General features: G+C 45.2%; 1 protein-coding gene across 5 annotated transcripts in view; it reads left to right on the forward strand.

Moving 5' to 3' along the window:
- LOC140389718 (run domain Beclin-1-interacting and cysteine-rich domain-containing protein-like) overlaps positions 1-18,930 on the forward strand; it is a 112,228-nt gene that overhangs the window by 11,719 nt on the left and 81,579 nt on the right. For all 5 annotated transcript variants that reach the window (XR_011934454.1, XM_072474167.1, XM_072474164.1 and 2 more), the window contains exons 3-5: positions 7,435-7,518; positions 15,960-16,107; positions 17,851-17,957. Coding sequence is in view for 4 of the 5 variants with exons in the window: in XM_072474167.1 (XP_072330268.1) it covers positions 7,435-7,518; positions 15,960-16,107; positions 17,851-17,957 (339 nt within the window). In the remaining variant the exon portion in view is untranslated. The remainder of the gene's footprint in view (positions 1-7,434; positions 7,519-15,959; positions 16,108-17,850; positions 17,958-18,930) is intronic.

Here is an 18,930-nt window from a genome sequence, read left to right on the forward strand (position 1 = left end):
AGATCGTTGTACATATTGGTACTAACGACATAGGCAGGAAGAGGCATGAGGTCCTGCAGCAAGAGTTCAGGGAGCTAGGCAGAAAGTTAAAAGACAGGACCTCTAGGGTTGTAATCTCGGGATTACTCCCAGTGCCACGTGCCAGTGAGGCTAGAAATAGGAAGATAGAGCAGCTAAACACGTGGCTAAACAGCTGGTGTAGGAGGGAGAGTTTCCGTTATCTGGACCACTGGAAGCTCTTCCGGGGCAGGTGTGACCTATATATGAAGGATGGGTTGCATCTAAACTGGAGAGGCATAAATATCCTGGCCGTGAGGTTTGCTAGTGTCACACGGGAGTGTATAAACTAGTATGGCAGGGGGTTGGGCACGGGAGCAATAGGCCAGAAGGTGAGAGCATTGAGGGAGAACTAGGGAATAGGGCCAGTATGGCTCTGAGGCAGAGCAGATGGGAGAAGTTGCTGAACACAGCGGGTCTGGTGGCCTGATGTGCATATGTTTTCATGCAAGAAGTATTACGGGTAAGGCAGATGAACTTAAGAGCTTGGATTAGTACTTGGAACTATGATGTTGTTGCCATTACAGAGACCTGGTTGAGGGAAGGGCAGGATTGGCAGCTAAACGTTCCAGGATTTAGATGTTTCAGGCAGGATTGGCAGCTAAACGTTCCAGGATTTAGATGTTTCAGGCAGGATAGAGGGGGAATGTAAAAGGGGTGGCGGAGTTGCGCTACTGGTTAGGGAGAATATCACAGCTGTACTACGGGAGGACACCTCAGAGGGCAGTGAGGCTATATGGGTAGAGATCAGGAATAAGAAGGGTGCAGTCACAATGTTGGGGGTTTACTACAGGCCCACCAACAGCCAGTGGGAGATAGGTAGACCGATTTTGGAAAAGAGTAAAAACAACAGGGTTGTGGTGATGGGAGACTTCAACTTCCCCAATATTGACTGGGACTCACTTAGTGCCAGGGGGTTAGACGGGGCAGAGTTTGTAAGGAGCATCCAGGAGGGCGTCTTAAAACAATATGTAGACAGTCCAACAAGCGAAAGGGCTGTACTGGACCTGGTATTGGGGAATGAGCCAAGCCAGGTGGTAGAAGTTTCAGTCGGGGAGCATTTCGGAAACAGTGACCACAATTCAGTAAGTTTTAAAGTGCTGGTGGACAAGGATAAGAGTGGTCCTAGGATGAATGTGCTAAATTGGGGGAAGGCTAATTATAACAATATTAGGCGGGAACTGAAGAACCTGGATTGGGGGCGGATGTTTGAGGGTAAATCAACATCTGACATGTGGGAGGCTTTCAAGTGTCAGTTGAAAGGAATTCAGGACCGGCATGTTCCTGTGAGGAATAAGGATAAATACGGCAATTTTCGGGAACCTTGGATAACGAGAGATATTGTAGGCCTCGTCAAAAAGAAAAAGGAGGCATTTGTCAGGGCTAAAAGGCTGGGAACAGACGAAGCCTGTGTGGAATATAAGGAAAGGTGGAAAAAACTTCAGCAAGGAGTCAGGAGGGCTAGAAGGGGTCACGAAAAGTCATTGGCAAATAGGGTTAAGGAAAATCCCAAGGCTTTTTACACGTACATAAAAAGCACGAGGGTAGCCAGGGAAAGGGTTGGCCCACCGAAGGATAGGCAAGGGAATCGGTGTGGAGCCAGAGGAAATGGGCGAGGTACTAAATGAATACTTTGCATCAGAAGGAAGGAATTGTTAGATGTTGAGTCTGGAGAAGGGTGCGTAGATAGCCTGGGTCACATTGAGATGCAAAAAGACGAGGTGTTGGGCGTCTTGAAGAATATTAAGGTAGATAAGTCCCCAGGGCCTGATGGGAACTACCCCAGAATACTGAAGGAGGCTAGAGAGGAAATTGCTGAGGCCTTGACAGAAATCTTTGCATCCTCACTGTCTTCAGGTGGTGTCCTGGAGGACTGGAGAATAGCCAATGTTGTTCCTCTGTTTAAGAAGGGTAGCAAGGATAATCCCGGGAACTACAGGCCGGTGAGCCTTACTTCAGTGGTAGGGAAATTACTGGAGAGAATTCTTCGAGACAGGATCTACTCCCATTTGGAAGCAAATGGACGTATTAGCGAGAGGCAGCATGGTTTTGTGAAGGGGAGGTCACGTCTCACTAACTTGATAGCGTTTTTCGGGGCGGTCACAAAGATGATTGATGCAGATTTGGCAGTGGATGTTGTCTATATGGACTTCAGTAAGGCCTTTGACAAGGTCCATCATGATAGACTAGTACGAAAGGTGAAGTCACACGGGATCAGGGGTGAACTGGCAAGGTGGATACAGAACTGGCTAGGTCATAGAAGGCGGAGAGTAGCAATGGAAGGATGCTTTTCTAATTGGAGGGCTGTGACCAGTGGTGTTCCGCAGGGATCAGTGCTGGGACCTTTGCTGTTTGTGGTATATATAAATGATTTGGAGGAATATGTAACTGGTCTGATTAGTAAGTTTGCAGACGACACAAAGGTTGGTGGAATTGCGGATAACGATGAGGACTGTCCGAGGATACAGCAGGATTTAGATTGTTTGGAGACTTGGGCGGAGAGATGGCAGATGGAGTTTAATCCGCACAAATGTGAGGTAATGCATTTTGGAATGTCTCATGCAGGTAGGGAATATACAGTGAATGGTAGAACCCTCGAGTATTGAAAGTCAGAGAGGTCTAGGTGTACAGGTCCACAGGTCGCTGAAAGGGGCAACACAGGTGGAGAAGGTAGTCAAGAAGGCATACGGCATGCTTGCATTCATTGGCCGGGTCATTGAGTATAAGAATTGGCAAGTCATGTTGCAGCTGCATAGAACCTTAGTTAGGCCACACTTGGAGTATAGTGTTCAATTCTGGTCACCACACTACCAGAAGGATGTGGAGGCTTTAGAGAGGGTGCAGAAGTGATTTACCAGAATGTTGCCTGGTATGGAGGGCATTAGCTATGAGGAGCGGTTGAATAAACTCGGTTTGTTCTCACGGGAACGACGGAGGTTGAGGGGCGACCTGATAGAGGTCTACAAAATTATGAGGGGCATAGACAGAGTGGATAGTCAGAGGCTTTTCCCCAGGGTAGAGGGGTCAATTACTAGGGGGCATAGGTTTAAGGTGCGAGGGTCAAGGTTTAGAGTAGATGTACGAGGCAAGTTTTTTTACGCAGAGGGTAGTGGGTGCCTGGAACTCGCTGCCGGAGGAGGTGGTGGAAGCAGGGGCGATAGTGACATTTAAGGGGCATCTTTGACAAATACATGAATAGGATGGGAATAGAGGGATACGGACCCAGGAAGTGTAGAAGATTGTAGTTTAGTTGGGCAGCATGGTCGGCACGGGCTTGGAGGGCCGAAGGGCCTGTTCCTGTGCTGTACTTTTCTTTGTTCTTTGTCCCCATCCCACTCCTTACTTTATTGGTTGCTGGCTATGAACAGGTCTTGTAACAAGTTGGTGAATGGCTTCATGTTCATGCCACATAGGGCAGTGGAGGCCGGGACGTTGAGTGTCTTTAAGACAGAAGTTGATAAATTCTTGATTTCTCGAGGTATTAAGGGCTATGGAGAGAGAGCGGGTAAATGGCGTTGAAATCGGCCATGATTGAATGGTGGAGTGGACTCGATGGGCCGAATGGCCTTACTTCCGCTCCTATGTCTTATGGTCTTAAAGCCGCCTTCAGACCCACGGATGATGAACTTTATCTTCTCCAGCATGAGAAATTCTTCCGGGTCAGACAGCCAGACTGCAGCCTTGGGTGGGGCTGCCGATCGCCATCCGATTAAGAGTTTCCAGCAGGCGATCAGGGAGGCAAAGGCGAGGGTGTCAGCCCCGCCCTCCCCATGAAGATCTTTGGCTGCTCTGATACCCCGAAGACGACAACTAGTGGGCAGGACTCCACCCTCACTCCCACAACCCTGGATGTGGCCTCAAAGAAGGATGTCCAGTACTTGACGAGGGGCAAGATCAGAACATGTGGCACCGTTTGCATTTATCCTCCCCCTGTGCACCACCTTTAGTTGCGATAGCTCCGCCCACCACAGGTGGAGGTGAAGTTTGCCCTGTACAGTGCTTCGATGCGGAGCCCTCCACTTATTTCCCTGCCTTGTTCTTCCTCTCACGTTTTCTTTGTCTCGTCCAGGAGTGAGCATACCTCTTCTTTTTTTTTAAATTTAAAACATTTTTTTAATTCTCCTTTTTCACCTTTTCTCCCAAATTTACACCCAACAATAAGAGTGTACCTCTTCTAACAGTTGTGCTTCCATGTCCACGCAGTTCCCCTCCCCTAGTTCAGCCATGTTAAGTAGTCTTTTAGCAGTGACTCAGTACTGTCCTGGAATCTGCGGTACGTCGTTGTTTCCTTGCGGAGGACATTTTTGACCTGTATGTACCTTAGTTCATTCCCTCTTGGGAGCTGGAACTTCTCCGTGAGTTCCTTCAGGGTCGCTGCTCCATCATCCGTGTATCTGTCCATAACCATCAGTTTCCCCTCATCCTGTCTCCACCTTTTGAAGGAGGTATCCATTGTTGCGGGAGTGAACCTGTGATTGTTGCACATGGGGGCCATGGTGGCCATTTTGGTTAGTCTGAAGTGCTGTCTCATTTGAGTCCACATTTGGAGCGTGGCTACTACCACTGAGCTTTTCGAGCATCTGGTGGGGTGGGGGTGCGGTTGTGGCTAGTGCTCGGAGGTATGTCCCGGCACAGAAACACTCCTCCATCCTCACCACTCCACTCCTTTATTTAAAAAAAAATTAATTTAGAATTTCCAATTCATTTTTTCCAATTAAGGGGCAATTTAGTGTGGCCAATCCACCTACCCTGCACATCTTTGGGTTGTGGGGAACAAAACCCACGCAAACACGGGCAGTGACCCTGTGCAAATTCCACACGGACCCTGTGCAAACTCCACACGGACAGTGACCCAGAGCCGGGATCAAACCTTGGACCTCAGCACCATGAGGCAGCAGTGCTAACACTGACCACTCCACTCCTTGACCCATCCCCGTACTCTTTCTACGGTGACTGCCCAGTGGTAGAACTGGAGGTTGAGGAGGGCCAGGCGTCCCACATTTCCCCTCCTTTGTAGGACATTCTTCCGAATTCTCGGGCTCCCTGCAAGAGAGAGTGGGAAGGAGCCCCACCTCTGCAGGTCCTTTTTTACTTTCTCCACCAGACTCGCCAGGTTCCACTTGTGGATCTGTGCCCAGTCATGGGCTAGTTGGATCCCCAGGTAGCGGAATTTGTGTGGACCAGTTTGAGGGGACAGTGGGCATCCTTGCCTCGTGCTTCTGTGCAGTCGGAAGTATGCAGAGCTGGTGGTGCTTGCCGTGGAAGTGCTGTACAGTTTCACTCAGGAGGTGAACCCTGACCCAAACCGTTCCAGCACCTCTATAATCTACCGTGTTATGACCCCCCGGGCGAGTGCCTGGTCAATTCAGGCCCCACTTTGCCCTGAGTTGCAAAAATAAATATTCCTTAGTAAAACACCCCAAATCTTTTCCTCTTAGCTGCCCAATAACTACAATCACCAGATTTGTTAATTTAATTAAGTTTATTAATAACAGTAACTGTAATTAAATATGCAGCAAATACAACTATTATCTAATTCCCAACCCCCCAACTTAAACCTGCCTCATCCTCTATATGTACTCACATATAAGACAGACAAACAAAGAGGGGTGTAAAGTAAAAAGTTAAGAGTCTTTGGTTCAGACAGTTGTTTCTAGCACACTGTCTTTCAAGGCTTTCAGTTGGAGATTTCTGTTTCACTGTAGATTCATTCAGGTCTCTGCAATTTCAGAAATACAACCGCTTTTTTGGAGGAAACACGGGGGAGAGAGAGCAGTTCCTTTTCTCTGAATGTCCAGGTCTCAAACTGTTTCTCCCCTGGCTCTCTGAAAATCATCACACTCAGGCAGGACCTAATCACCGCCTGTTATTGGGCAGAATACTGCCTTTGGCCAATTTATTGGCCACCAGCCAATCAATCGAACCAAGTCCCACCAGTCCCTCGGATGCCAAAAAGTCTTCAGTTTTGCTGTCTGAAAGCTCACCGTGTTCTCTTTTTAAATTCCTCACTTTCCCATCTCGAAGGTATATGTCAATTAAGCATCCATAGATCAAAATGATAACAGCAAAAATAGAGAAAAAGGAATCAACAGGAAGGGCCCTTGCAACAGCCATGTATTAAAATGCTGTAGCAAGTTAAAAATGCTGTAGCAAATTAAGGTACAAATTTAAAACTTACACCTTTGTGGAAAGATAGAGTTGCAGCCCACAGATATTGATAGTAACTAGAATTAGTTTAAGGCTATTTAAGCTTATTTTGTTTATTTAAAGGTAACTCACCTGGCATCAGTTGGAGTAAATTTTAATTAAAGCACCATGCTCTAATGCTCATACAGAGGAGAAAGGTGTTTTTTTTTTATATCAATGAGTTTAAAATCACAATTTCTTTGCTGTGTAACTCAGTGCTGAACTGTTTTGGGTTGAGGTGAACTTGTGAATTTGTTCTTCGCTGTCAAATGGATTTTTGAAGATCTGAAAGAAACACTGCCATAAACCTGTCGCTGGCCATCGATACTTAAATTCAGTGGGTGTCAGTGAGAATTGAAGTTTTCTTTGCTGATGTTTGTTCAAAATAAATAATTGACTTTGGTAAGTTGTTACAATACTGTAATGTAATTGAGAGGTTTTGAGATGCCCTGAGCCACTAAATTGTGCATCATGCATCATTCTATTTGAAATTCCGATAATTGGCTCCCATGGCTCATGTATCTTACTTGTGTGCTCCTGCAGTACTGTGACTCATACTGCAGATGTGTTTTTTTTTAATTCACTGTTTAAAATAACAGCATATCAGGATAGCTGTATTAAAGCAAGCTAGTTTTCGTTCCACTTGGTGGGAAGCCCACAGCTTCTATGCATCTATGCAGCTCCCCTCAATTCAGGAACTTGATGAAGAGGATGCTATGATATCATAGTATATAAGGTAGCATTTTTTTTAAAGGGGGTATGGAAACTTATAGTTGTTTTTATTCCTGCTGCTTTGATTGCTGTTCACTGGATCCACTGCAATTCACTATTTTAAATATATTTGACAAATGAGGAATACAGACATGTCTAAAGAAGAATCTTTTGTGGAATATATTTAATTCTGTGCTTTGCAATACTGTAAAGTTTGTCTCTAGTTTGCGAATATTGTGGAGCAGTTATTGTTACATCACTTGTTGACATGTCAATGTTCTTGGATGAGAGTTACAGTATGCTAAGGCTGTGATAAGCAAGTACTTAACTACTTCCAGAATTTTCTTCGGTGAAGTTGCCATTGAGACTGCTAGCAATTAATTGAGTCTGGACTAAAGAAGAATTAAGTGTGAAGGGTAAACTAGTGCAAGCGAGTTAAGTATGCAAGCAATTCATTACGATTTTATTACAATTAAACAGGTATACACTCAGCATAAGGATTACTGGCTGTTTATAAACGATGTCCACTGGGTCAGCCCTCGCCTTGCCCACTATATTGAGCAGGTAAGCCAGAGAGAGATGTATGATATTACTGTCACGATAAACTATTTAGTGTTTGCTTGATCAGTGTGCTTAATCCTTTGTCTACTCCTATGGGATTGTTTTGTAGGTAAATAAACTTTCGCTTTCTCATGCTTCTTGTTTGTTGTTTTTATTACTGACTTGTTTTGAAAGCTGCTGAAGTACATTGGACTTATTCCTGAAATGAAATGATGTCTTGTAGTTTTTCAGACACCATGTTCTTCAAACAAGATCAATTAATATGGCTGAATTGTTGCGCTTTTCACTTGCCGGCAGATTTTTTTTTTTTTTTTTTTTTTTTATAAATGTTTTATTGAAAATTTTTTCCCAAACAACAATTTTTCCCCTCTTACAAAGCAAACGCAACAATAACAATACAGAAATTTTAAACAATACACAAGTAACAAAACCCCTTTATCTTTGACCTAAACTAACCCCCCCCCCTCCCCCCCCCCCCCCGGGTTGCTGCTGCTGGTCATCTGTCTTCCCTCTAACGTTCCCCTAGGTAGTCGAGAAATGGCTGCCACCGCCTGGTGAACCCTTGAGCCGATCCTCTCAGGGCAAACTTTATCTGCTCCAGTTTAATGAACCCCGCCATATCATTTACCCAGGCCTCCAGTCCGGGGGGTTTCGCCTCCTTCCACATGAATAGGATCCTGCGCCGGGCTACTAGGGACGCAAAGGCCACAACGTCGGCCTCTTTCGCCTCCTGCACTCCCGACTCTTCCGCAACTCCAAATAGAGCTAACCCCCAGCCTGGTTTGACCCGGGCCCTCACCACCCGCGAAATCACTCCCGTCACTCCCTTCCAATACCCTTCCAGTGCCGGGCATGCCCAAAACATATGTGCGTGGTTTGCCGGGCTCCCGCCACACCTCCCACATTTGTCCTCCACTCCAAAGAACCTGCTCAATCTTGCTCCCGTTATGTGTGCTCTATGTAGCACCTTAAATTGAATCAGGCTAAGCCTGGCGCATGAGGAAGAGGAATTTACCCTGCTTAGGGCATCAGCCCACATACCCTCCTCTATCTCCTCCCCTAGTTCTTCTTCCCACTTTCCTTTTAGTTCGCCCACCGACTCCTCCCCCTCTTCCCTCATCTCTCGGTAAATCTCTGACACCTTGCCCTCTCCGACCCACACCCCTGAAAGCACCCTGTCCTGTATCCCCTGTGTCGGGAGCAATGGAAATTCCCTCACCTGTTGTCTAGTAAATGCCCTCACCTGCATATATCTCAAGAAATTTCCCCGGGGCAACTTATACTTTTCCTCCAATGCTCCCAAGCTCGCAAAAGTCCCATCTATAAATAAATCTCCCACCCTCCTAATTCCCAACTGGAACCAGCTCTGAAATCCTCCATCCATTCTTCCTGGGGCGAACCTATGGTTGTTCCTGATTGGGGACCCCACCAGGGCTCCCCGCACCCCTCTCTGTCGCCTCCACTGTCCCCAGATATTCAATGTTGCCGCCACCACCGGGTTCGTGGTAAACTTTTTAGGTGAGATCGGTAGCGGCGCCGTCACCAGCGCCTCTAAACTCGTCCCTTTACAGGACTTTCTCTCCAGTCTTTCCCACGCCGCTCCCTCACCCTCCATCATCCATTTACGTATCATTGCCACATTGGCGGCCCAATAGTAATCGCCCAAGTTCGGTAGTGCCAATCCTCCTCTGTCCCTACTACGCTGAAGGAACCCCCTCCTTACTCTCGGAACTTTCCCTGCCCACACGAAGCTCGTGATGCTCCTGTCTATTTTATTAAAAAAGGTCTTAGTGATTAGTATAGGGAGACATTGAAATACAAATAAGAACCTCGGGAGGACCATCATCTTAATTGCTTGCACCCTGCCCGCCAGCGATAGAGGCTGCATGTCCCACCTCTTGAAGTCCTCCTCCATTTGTTCTACCAACCGTGTCAGATTAAGTCTGTGCAAGGTTCCCCAGCTCCTAGCGATCTGAATCCCCAGGTATCGGAAGTTTCTTTCCACTTTCCTTAGAGGCAAGCCTTCTATCTCTCTACTCTGGTCCCCTGGATGTATCACAAATAATTCACTCTTCCCCATGTTTAGCCTATACCCCGAGAAATCCCCGAACCCCCTCAAAATTCGCATAACCTCTATCATTCCCCCCGCTGGGTCCGACACGTATAACAATAGGTCATCCGCATATAACGAGACTCGGTGTTCTTCTCCCCCTCTAATCACCCCTCTCCATTTCCTGGAGTCTCTCAACGCCATGGCCAGAGGTTCAATTGCCAACGCGAACAACAATGGAGACAGCGGGCATCCCTGTCTTGTTCCCCTATATAGTCGGAAATACTCCGATCTATGTCGACCTGTAACTACGCTTGCCGTTGGAGCCCCATAAAGAAGTCTAACCCAGCTAATAAACCCGTTCCCAAACCCAAACCTCCTTAACACTTCCCATAAATACTCCCACTCCACCCTATCAAATGCCTTCTCTGCGTCCATTGCCGCCACTATCTCTGCCTCCCCCTCCACTGGGGGCATCATTATCACCCCTAATAGTCGTCGCACGTTAACATTCAGTTGTCTCCCTTTTACGAACCCTGTCTGGTCTTCGTGCACCACCCCCGGGACACAGTCCTCTATCCTCGATGCCAGTACCTTTGCCAACAATTTGGCGTCCACGTTCAACAATGAAATGGGTCTATAGGACCCGCACTGCAACGGATCTTTATCCCTCTTCAAAATTAACGATATCGTCGCCTCCGACATCGTCGGGGGTAGAGTCCCCCCTTTCCTGGCCTCATTGAACGTCCTCACCATCAACGGGGCCAACAAGTCCACATATTTTCTGTAATACTCCACCGGGAACCCGTCTGGTCCTGGGGCCTTCCCTGCTTGCATGCTTCCCAGTCCCTTAATAACCTCGTCCACCCCAATCGGTGCCCCCAGGCCTACCACCCCCCGCTCCTCCACTTTCGGGAACCTCAATTGGTCCAGGAACTGCCGCATCCCCTCCTCTCCCTCTGGGGGTTGAGACCTATACAGTTCCTCATAGAAGGTCTTGAACACCTCATTTATCTTTCCTGCCCTTCGCACCGTGTCTCCCCTTTCGTCTCTAATTCCTCCTATTTCCCTCGCTGCTGCCCTCTTTCGCAATTGATGAGCCAACAGGCGACTCGCCTTTTCCCCATATTCATACCTCCTCCCCTGTGCCTTCCTCCACAGTACCTCCGCCTTTCTGGTGGTCAGAAGGTCAAATTCCGTCTGGAGTCGTCTCCTCTCCCTGTACAATTCCTCCTCCGGGGTCTCTGCAAATTCCCTATCCACCCTTAAAATCTCCCCCAGTAATCTTTCCCTTTCCTTGGCCTCTGTTTTCCTTTTGTGGGCCCCAATGGAGATCAGCTCTCCTCTGACCACCGCTTTTAGTGCTTCCCATACCACTCCCACAGGGACCTCGCCGTCGTCATTGACCTCCAGGTATCTCTCAATACACCCCCGCACTCTTGCACACACTCCCTCATCCGCCATCAGTCCCACATCTAATCGCCAGAGTGTTCTCTGCTCCCTTTCCTCTCCTAATTCCAGGTCCACCCAATGTGGGGCATGATCCGAAACCGCTATGGCTGAGTACTCAGCTTCTTCCACCCTAGAGATCAACGACCTTCCCAAAACAAAAAAATCTATCCGGGAGTACACTTTATGGACATGGGAGAAGAAGGAATACTCCCTAGCCCTAGGTCTAAGAAATCGCCATGGATCCACTCCCCCCATTTGGTCCATAAACCCCTTAAGTACCTTGGCCGCTGCCGGCCTTCTTCCGGTCCTTGAGCTGGATCTATCTAGCCCCGGGTCCAGCACCGTATTAAAGTCCCCTCCTAAAATCAAGTTTCCTACCTCCAGGTCCGGTATACGCCCCAGCATCCGTCTCATAAATCCCGCATCGTCCCAGTTTGGGGCATACACGTTAACCAACACGACCTCCATTCCCTCCAGCCTGCCACTCACCATTACATATCTACCTCCGCTATCTGCTACGATGTTCTTTGCTTCAAATGCGACCTGTTTCCCCACCAAAATGGCCACCCCTCTATTCTTTGCGTCCAGTCCTGAGTGGAACACCTGTCCCACCCATCCTTTCCTTAGCCTAACTTGGTCCGCCACCTTTAGGTGCGTCTCTTGGAGCATAACCACGTCTGCCCTTAGTCCTTTCAAATGCGCGAGCACTCGGGCCCTTTTTATCGGTCCGTTCAGGCCTCTCACGTTCCACGTGATCAGCCTCACTAGGGGGCTACCTGCCCCCCTCCCGTGTCGACTAGCCATTACCTTCTCTAGGCCAGTCCCATATCCCGCCTCCACGCTCCCGCTCGCTCCCCCAGCGTCGCACACCATCCCCGCCCACCCACTCTTTAGCCATTTCCTTTTGGATTTCCGCAGCAGCAACCCAGTTGTCCCCCCCACTTGCCGGCAGATTTGTTGTAAAGTATAGAGTGGCTCCCTTTTCAACGAACGATTGTTCTGATCCTTCAATTTTTGAAAGCATGCAATGATTCTTCAAATTCAGATGAATTCAACATTGGTTTGTTTTTCTGCTCAGTACTTTTAAAATAAAAAAAATGACAGCTATTATTTTCTTGTCTCCATTTCCTTATGTGACTCCCAGAAATGCCCAGAACCAATTTGAGTGTGACATTCAGCAAAATTATAACTAAAGCAATACATAGTTATGAAAAAAATGTGTGCCTCATCCTCACGGAGCAGCACGGTAGCGCAGTGGTTAGCACTGTTGCTTCACAGCACCAGGTAACAGGGTTTGATTCCTGGCTTGGGTCACTGTCTGTGTGGAGTCTGCACGTTCTCCCCGGACGCTCCGGTTTCCTTCCGCAAGTCCCGAAAGATGTGCTTGTTAGGTGAATTGGACATTCTGAATTCTCCCTCAGTGTACCCGAACAGGCGCCGTAGTGTGGCGACTAGGGGATTTTCACAGTACTTCACTGCAGTGTAACTGTCAACCTACTTGTAACACAAATAAAGTTATTAGAATTTTGCCATTCTTGAATTGTTCCCCAAAATGTAAACCTTTTTGCTTTCCCCCCAAAATTGCTAAAGATGATCTTTGTTGCACTTGGTATAATGGCTCAATGTTTGGACTGCAGTGTGTAACAGGTCATTTGTTTCTTTCCCATACAGAATTTCTGTCAGTGATATTTTGTGATTAGCAAAATTTTAGTGGGGAATGAAAATTGGTATTTTTCTGAATGGTTGGAAAATCATGCCATGGGAAGTGCTCTCTGACTCATTGTTTGCATGACAACAAAGTGTTCAGAGCCATTGCTGAGGATATCGGAATATCCAGATTTGTAACTTTATGAACCTAATTCAATTTGCAACTTAAATTTGGGAGCCAGAATGCCGAAGTCACTGGTTTTTGAACTCCAGTCCAAAATGATACAATGAGGCTGGATGGAAACAGATGAATAAAACCCGAATTCTCATTTCAGCATTATTTCTTTATGTTTCTTTAGTTGGAAGTGAAACCACTGCAGGTTTACTCATTTGGTATTTTAGAATACTGATTAACAGTGCTATTTTAACACCGTAGTTTACCCATTTAGAATAATGGAAACTAAGCTCACTAGATTTGCATTTAACGTAAGTACCAATCATCTTGAGCTGTCCCTCGGGGTCAAGGATGATTGCTTCCACTCCAGTTCAGTGGGTTTTGAGATGGCTGATTAAGTTCAATGCGCGGTCTGTAGACTCTGCCACATGTAGGGCAGGTGATTCTTGAAAGTTTGAGTAGATTGGTTGTTTGCAGATTTGTGTGCTTCAGTTGACACCTTGACATTTCACTTGCATGTTTCCAATGAAGTCTCTATGTTCAGTATCTTCCCAGATTGAGATCACAAGCCAGATACTCCCATGTGTTGACAGGGATATTGCCATCCTGGGAATCTCCTGCCACAACCGAGTTCCAAGTAGAGACCTGTTGCTGGTTTTGTGTGATTAATCCCATAATGCTAGGCAAATTGGCTTGGGAGATGATGTTGCTGTTAGATGCCTTTCTTGCCACCAGGTTTGCAAGATCTTGTGAAGGCACCACTGGTGGTACTTGCTTTGAGGGGATATCTGTGTCTTTAGGGCATGGGGATCTCTGCTGCCCCACAAACCTTGGCCTGAGTCTTGGGTTTGAGATTTTGGTCTTTAAATACTTTATTTTTTCCCCTAAGGCTGAGCTGCAACTTTGGAGGCGATACTGAATTTTATCATCTGTCTGCCTTCACCCAGAGGAGCCTCCCAAGATCTCACTGTTGATCACGATCAATGGTGGGAGCTATTGGAAGAGGACCTTAGTTGTCTTGGTGTTTAATTAAAGGCCCATTTTTCTCGTATGCTTTGGAGTCATCATCACTAGATCATTTGTTTAAAAACAAATTATATTTATTTCGATTTTACATTTTAACAATTAATGCAAAAAAAACCCCCACAGGAATGGTACAACACCTCCAAGAAAAAATGAAGACTCAATACATGAATACAGAGGGGAAACAGGAGAAGAACAGTATAGCTGGATCAATACAATTATTAGCCAGAACTTGATACCTCTAAAAGCCCCAGAGAAGAAGGGAGAAACATGATAAAGCCATGGTAAAATGGTGCACACCTTCCTACTTGGTGATTACACTTAATTCCCGCGAGGGTCAGGATAAATTCGCCATGCACCAATATACATCTCCGTGTGCAGAGGCACCAATGACACACTGCTGTCATCATCCTCTGGATACCAGATCCGTCTACATCCCTACACGATTCAGTCGCACATTCATTATTCCTACCTATTTAAAAGAAAAATTGCAAAAGCCCCAGTTCTAAAGTTCTAAGTATATATCACACACTGCAACATAAGACCAGTCTCAGGTCCAGTACGGAACCAACATCATTCCATACAGAGAGGATCTGCAGCTATATATTCGGATTATGATCAGTGCTTATGAAAAGTGAACAAGGCAAAAGGGACGGAGAGCAACCAGGAGTGGGTCATAAGGTGTGTGTGCGCGCGTGCGTGTGTAACATCAAATATTTGTCAAGGTGTCTAATGAACAAAGCGCCTTCATTTCCACCAAGTTGGTGCCCAGGTGACCAACAGCCTTGGCCCCGGCCAGGGGTAGGATCACTCAACACAACCAGCCCCCTCTATCCCCTCACGACGATTATCGAAGACAAAGCCAGTGGACGGAGGCCCAAAATGACCATAGGCTCTCCCCGGGGTACCTCGTGGTCCTTCAAGATGAGCTCCAAAGATCTGCAACACTGAACAGAGATCACCACCCAGAATAACACTCTGAGGCAACCATCATCCCGAAGCCCACTGCACTGCCGAGGTGCAGGCCCGCTCATCAACAAAAACGCTACTGCAAGCTGGGCCCCACTCCAGCCAACTCGGACCGCCTCACTCAGGCAAGGATTCTTTACAGTTTCACTCAGCTCCTCATTGTAAAACTCGAGTCAGGATCATCGAGGGGCATATCATCAAGCACATGTCACAGGAGAAAGCAAATATGAAATGTGAACAAGGAAAAATGAAAGATTAAAAGATGAGCAGAGCTTGCAAAAACACAGCCGCTCATGCGCTTTCCTCCCATGACCCCCCCCCGTCACTAATTTGCAGTCAACAGGAGGGCCAATGTGGTGGCACAGCATGTGGGAGTTCCTTTGTGTAACGTTGCATGCCTCAAAAGTATATAACTATTTTAAATTGAGACAAGTAACAAAGTAGTAAGTGGGGCAGCAGCGATCAAGGGAAAATCCAGGGAAAGGTGGTTTAAAAATAGCCTAGTTAGGGCAAAAGAAATAACTGATTCAGTTTTTATATTTAATAGGTGCCTTTAATTTCATCTCCAATTCTTGTTTCTTTTCTTAATCTTGGTTTTATTAGTGCTTACATTTCCTTGGCTCAGTGACTTCTGAAGGATTTATATTTTAAAAATGTTTTTGGGTTTAATGTCTCGTTGTTGAAATGCTGCGCTGTGGCAATGTTGCAGCAATATGTTTACCTGTAAGTGGTGGCAAATTCAAACTCTTTTCCAATGTCAGACAAAGTAAAGCCAAAATCTAGACAACAGGGTATTAAAATGTGGCAATAGTAAAATAGATAGATTGGAGAAAGAGTAAAGCCAAGAGAGTTGCAGGATAAGTGATGAACTAGAGAAGAGAATCAAGTCAGTGTTTTAAAAAAAATATAACAGGAAGAGATTGATATGTGCTTTCTTTTGTGATATCACTAACTAAGGTAGGAAATAACTAGTTAGATGATGCTGAACTTGGGCTTTCAAAGCTCTGCAAACGAATGCTGAATTGTTTCTTCTGTTTTTCCAACCAAAGTAAAGTGGTTCAGTTTGCAGGGAATTGAACTGAAACGCATGACTTAGTAATTTATAATTTTTTTCATTTCTCCCTGCAGTTTATGGACACTGATGCACGTTCTGTCCCAAAGAGTAATCTGCAGAAAGCACAGCACTGGCTTAACCACAGCCTTCAGTTTCACTGCCTGTCATCACAGCTGAGGCCATTGCTCAGCAACTGTGAATACACTAGGAAATTTTACAAAGGTACAACATAACTTAATGTTCTTTAGACTCTATTGTGCAGGATTGGAACTTGCATCTTCTCCATAATAATGCATAAAATGTAAAACACGCATAGCTGAACATTGAGCATTTTCATTCTAAAAGCTTGAAATTCTCCATTTTGAACCCATAAGTTGGTTGCATCGGTATAATTATCTACAGGTCGGTGACAAATATTACATATCCTGAAAGGCTAACGATAATGAGCCTTATTCTGCAACTGGGCATTGCAATGAAGGGTAGCAATTGCAGGAAGTCTTGTTAGAGAAATAGGTAGCCTGTAAGGGCTGTTCCTTCAATTTTAATTTAATTGGATGGAAAATCAAGCATGGTGGGCCATTGTTTGCTCGTGTTTCGTGCAAGGACCGGAATCATTCAGGTAGAATCAGCCTTGATACATATACGTTTGTTGGGCTTACTCTGGAAAGCGCACACTGCTGATAAAGGTCACTGGATAAGTACTCTATAGTAATGGGGATTCCAAGTACTAGAGGAGAAAAGTAGTCAAGATGTTTTATTGCTAGAAAAGCTTACTTGGGTATTTTGGAAAGCATGATGTGACGAGAAGTTTCAGGGTAGATCGTAGAAGTAGAGAGCAATGGTTACTTCAGCAACAAATTGACCTTTGTACAAACAAGGAGTGCTAATGCTCCTTGGAGATGGAAGGGATTAAGTTTGCATCACATCAGATTACTTCTTCAGAGCTGCTTTTAAAAATAAAATTCAAGAAATCACAAATGAACTTTAACTGAACCAAACTGGAGTAGTAAATTTTCATTATAGATTTTGAAATAAAATCCTTTTATGTAAGGTTATGCACCTTGGTAGTAAGAATAGAGACACAGACTATTTTCAAAATGGGAAAAGCTTCAGAAGTCAGAAGCACAAAGCGATTTGGGAGTCCTTGTTCATGATTCTCTTAAGGTTAACATACAGGTTCATTTGAGAGGGTCCAGAGGAGGATCACCAGAATTATCCTTGGGATGAAGGACTTGCCACATGAGGAGGATTGAGGACTCTGGGTCTGTACTGGATGGAGGTTAGAAGAATGAGGGTGGTATCTCATTGAAACATACAGAAACTGAGAGGTATAGATAGAGTGAACATGGAGAGGACTGAAGGGATGATCCTTTAAAACAAGGACGAGAGGAAATTACTTCTGCCAGAGGGTGATGAATTTGTGGAACTCTTTGCCACAGAACGCTGTGGAGGCAAAATCACAGTGTCTTTAAGACAGAGATAGATAAGTTTTTGATTAATAAGGGGATATGGGGAGAAGGCAGGAGAATGGGGATGAGAAAAATATCAGCCATGATTGAATGGTGGAGCAGACCCAATGGGCTGAATGGCCTAATTCTGCTCCTATATCTTATGGTCTTATAAAAATGATAAGTAGCTGGTGGAAATTTTTAATGAAGTGCAGTTAATTGACGTGTTGGCTGTGTCCTTTTTAAAGACGGCAGGGTTCAGGACCAAATGTTGCAGAAGAAGAATGGGTTATTGGAACAGATTGGTGTACCGGCCTCCCCGTACCAGCCTTCCCGAACAGGCGCCGGAATATGGCGACTAGGGGCTGTTCACAGTATCTTCATTTGAAGCCTACTTGTGACCATAAGCGGTTTTCATTTCATTTTTCATTTCATAGAATATTCCTGTTATTAGATGTAATTTACCATAACCTCTGGACCATGAACAAAATAATTTTAAGCTGTTTATCTCTAACAGATACTGCATTTCTGTTGAGTGACCCTCATGTGACTGCTATGTTCCAGTGTCTGGAAGCTGTGGAACAGAATAATCCTAAAATGTTGGCTCAGATTGACACATCTGTGGTAAGACTGACTTTTGCCTTGGAGAATAGTTGCACACACAATTGCAGAGCAGTTTTAAACACTGAAATTATATTTGTAAGAGAAGCCAACTTTCAGATTAAAATGATGGCACAGATTTTTTTGAGTCCTCTCGAGATTATTCCAAGCTCCAATACGATGTATGTATTAATTGTTCTCTCTGTAATTTTGTATTTGTTTACTGTGTCTGCCTCACTCTTTTCCTGAAGGCTTTGACTCATTTTGGAATGTGTTTTAGCTCCACATTATCATGTCCAAGTGGTCACTTTTCATTTGAGTCTGCCCAGTGAGGCAACTTAATTATTGTAATTACTTTAATTCCATACTTGTCTGCATACTGTCAAATACATGAGGGAAAAATTGTTATTCGAACTATCAGTCCTTCCCAAACCAGTGGCTGAATTTCTTTTAAGCTTTTCTAGTGTTTTTATAACGAGAATTAGTCAGGGGACACAACTCACTGTAGACAATGTAGCATTTCTTGCTTTATCAAACTGGACTGTCTAAAATGGTCACAGCTTTGTGTAAACAAGCAAAGGACTGCTGGAAATTTTCAGGTTGGCAAATTAAAGAGTGACCTGGAGCCAGGACTTGAGCGAGATTTCAGATGCAGTGATTGGCAGGGAGAGGCAGAATTGGAAGAATGTAGCAAGGAATAAGATTTCTTCACTCAATTTTTTTTCTACCACCTGTGGATTTTTAAGTCAACTCTAATTGAAGGTGGATTTGTGATCTACTTTTGGCTGTTTGTGCCAATTTACTAGGTTCTGTGCAAGAAAAGACACCCTCTCAGGGAGGGGGGTTTGTTTGTAAGGTGGAACATATTATTGAAAAATTCTTAATAAAAACATATTTAAAAAAAAAAAAGAAATTACATCATCTCTAATGTTATCTGTCACCAGTGGAGAGTTGTTTGATTATACTTTTGGCTTTCAAACAGCAATACGAGTGAGTT

Source organism: Scyliorhinus torazame, chromosome 14 (genome assembly GCF_047496885.1).
Source record: "Scyliorhinus torazame isolate Kashiwa2021f chromosome 14, sScyTor2.1, whole genome shotgun sequence".
Lineage (NCBI taxonomy): Eukaryota > Metazoa > Chordata > Chondrichthyes > Carcharhiniformes > Scyliorhinidae > Scyliorhinus > Scyliorhinus torazame.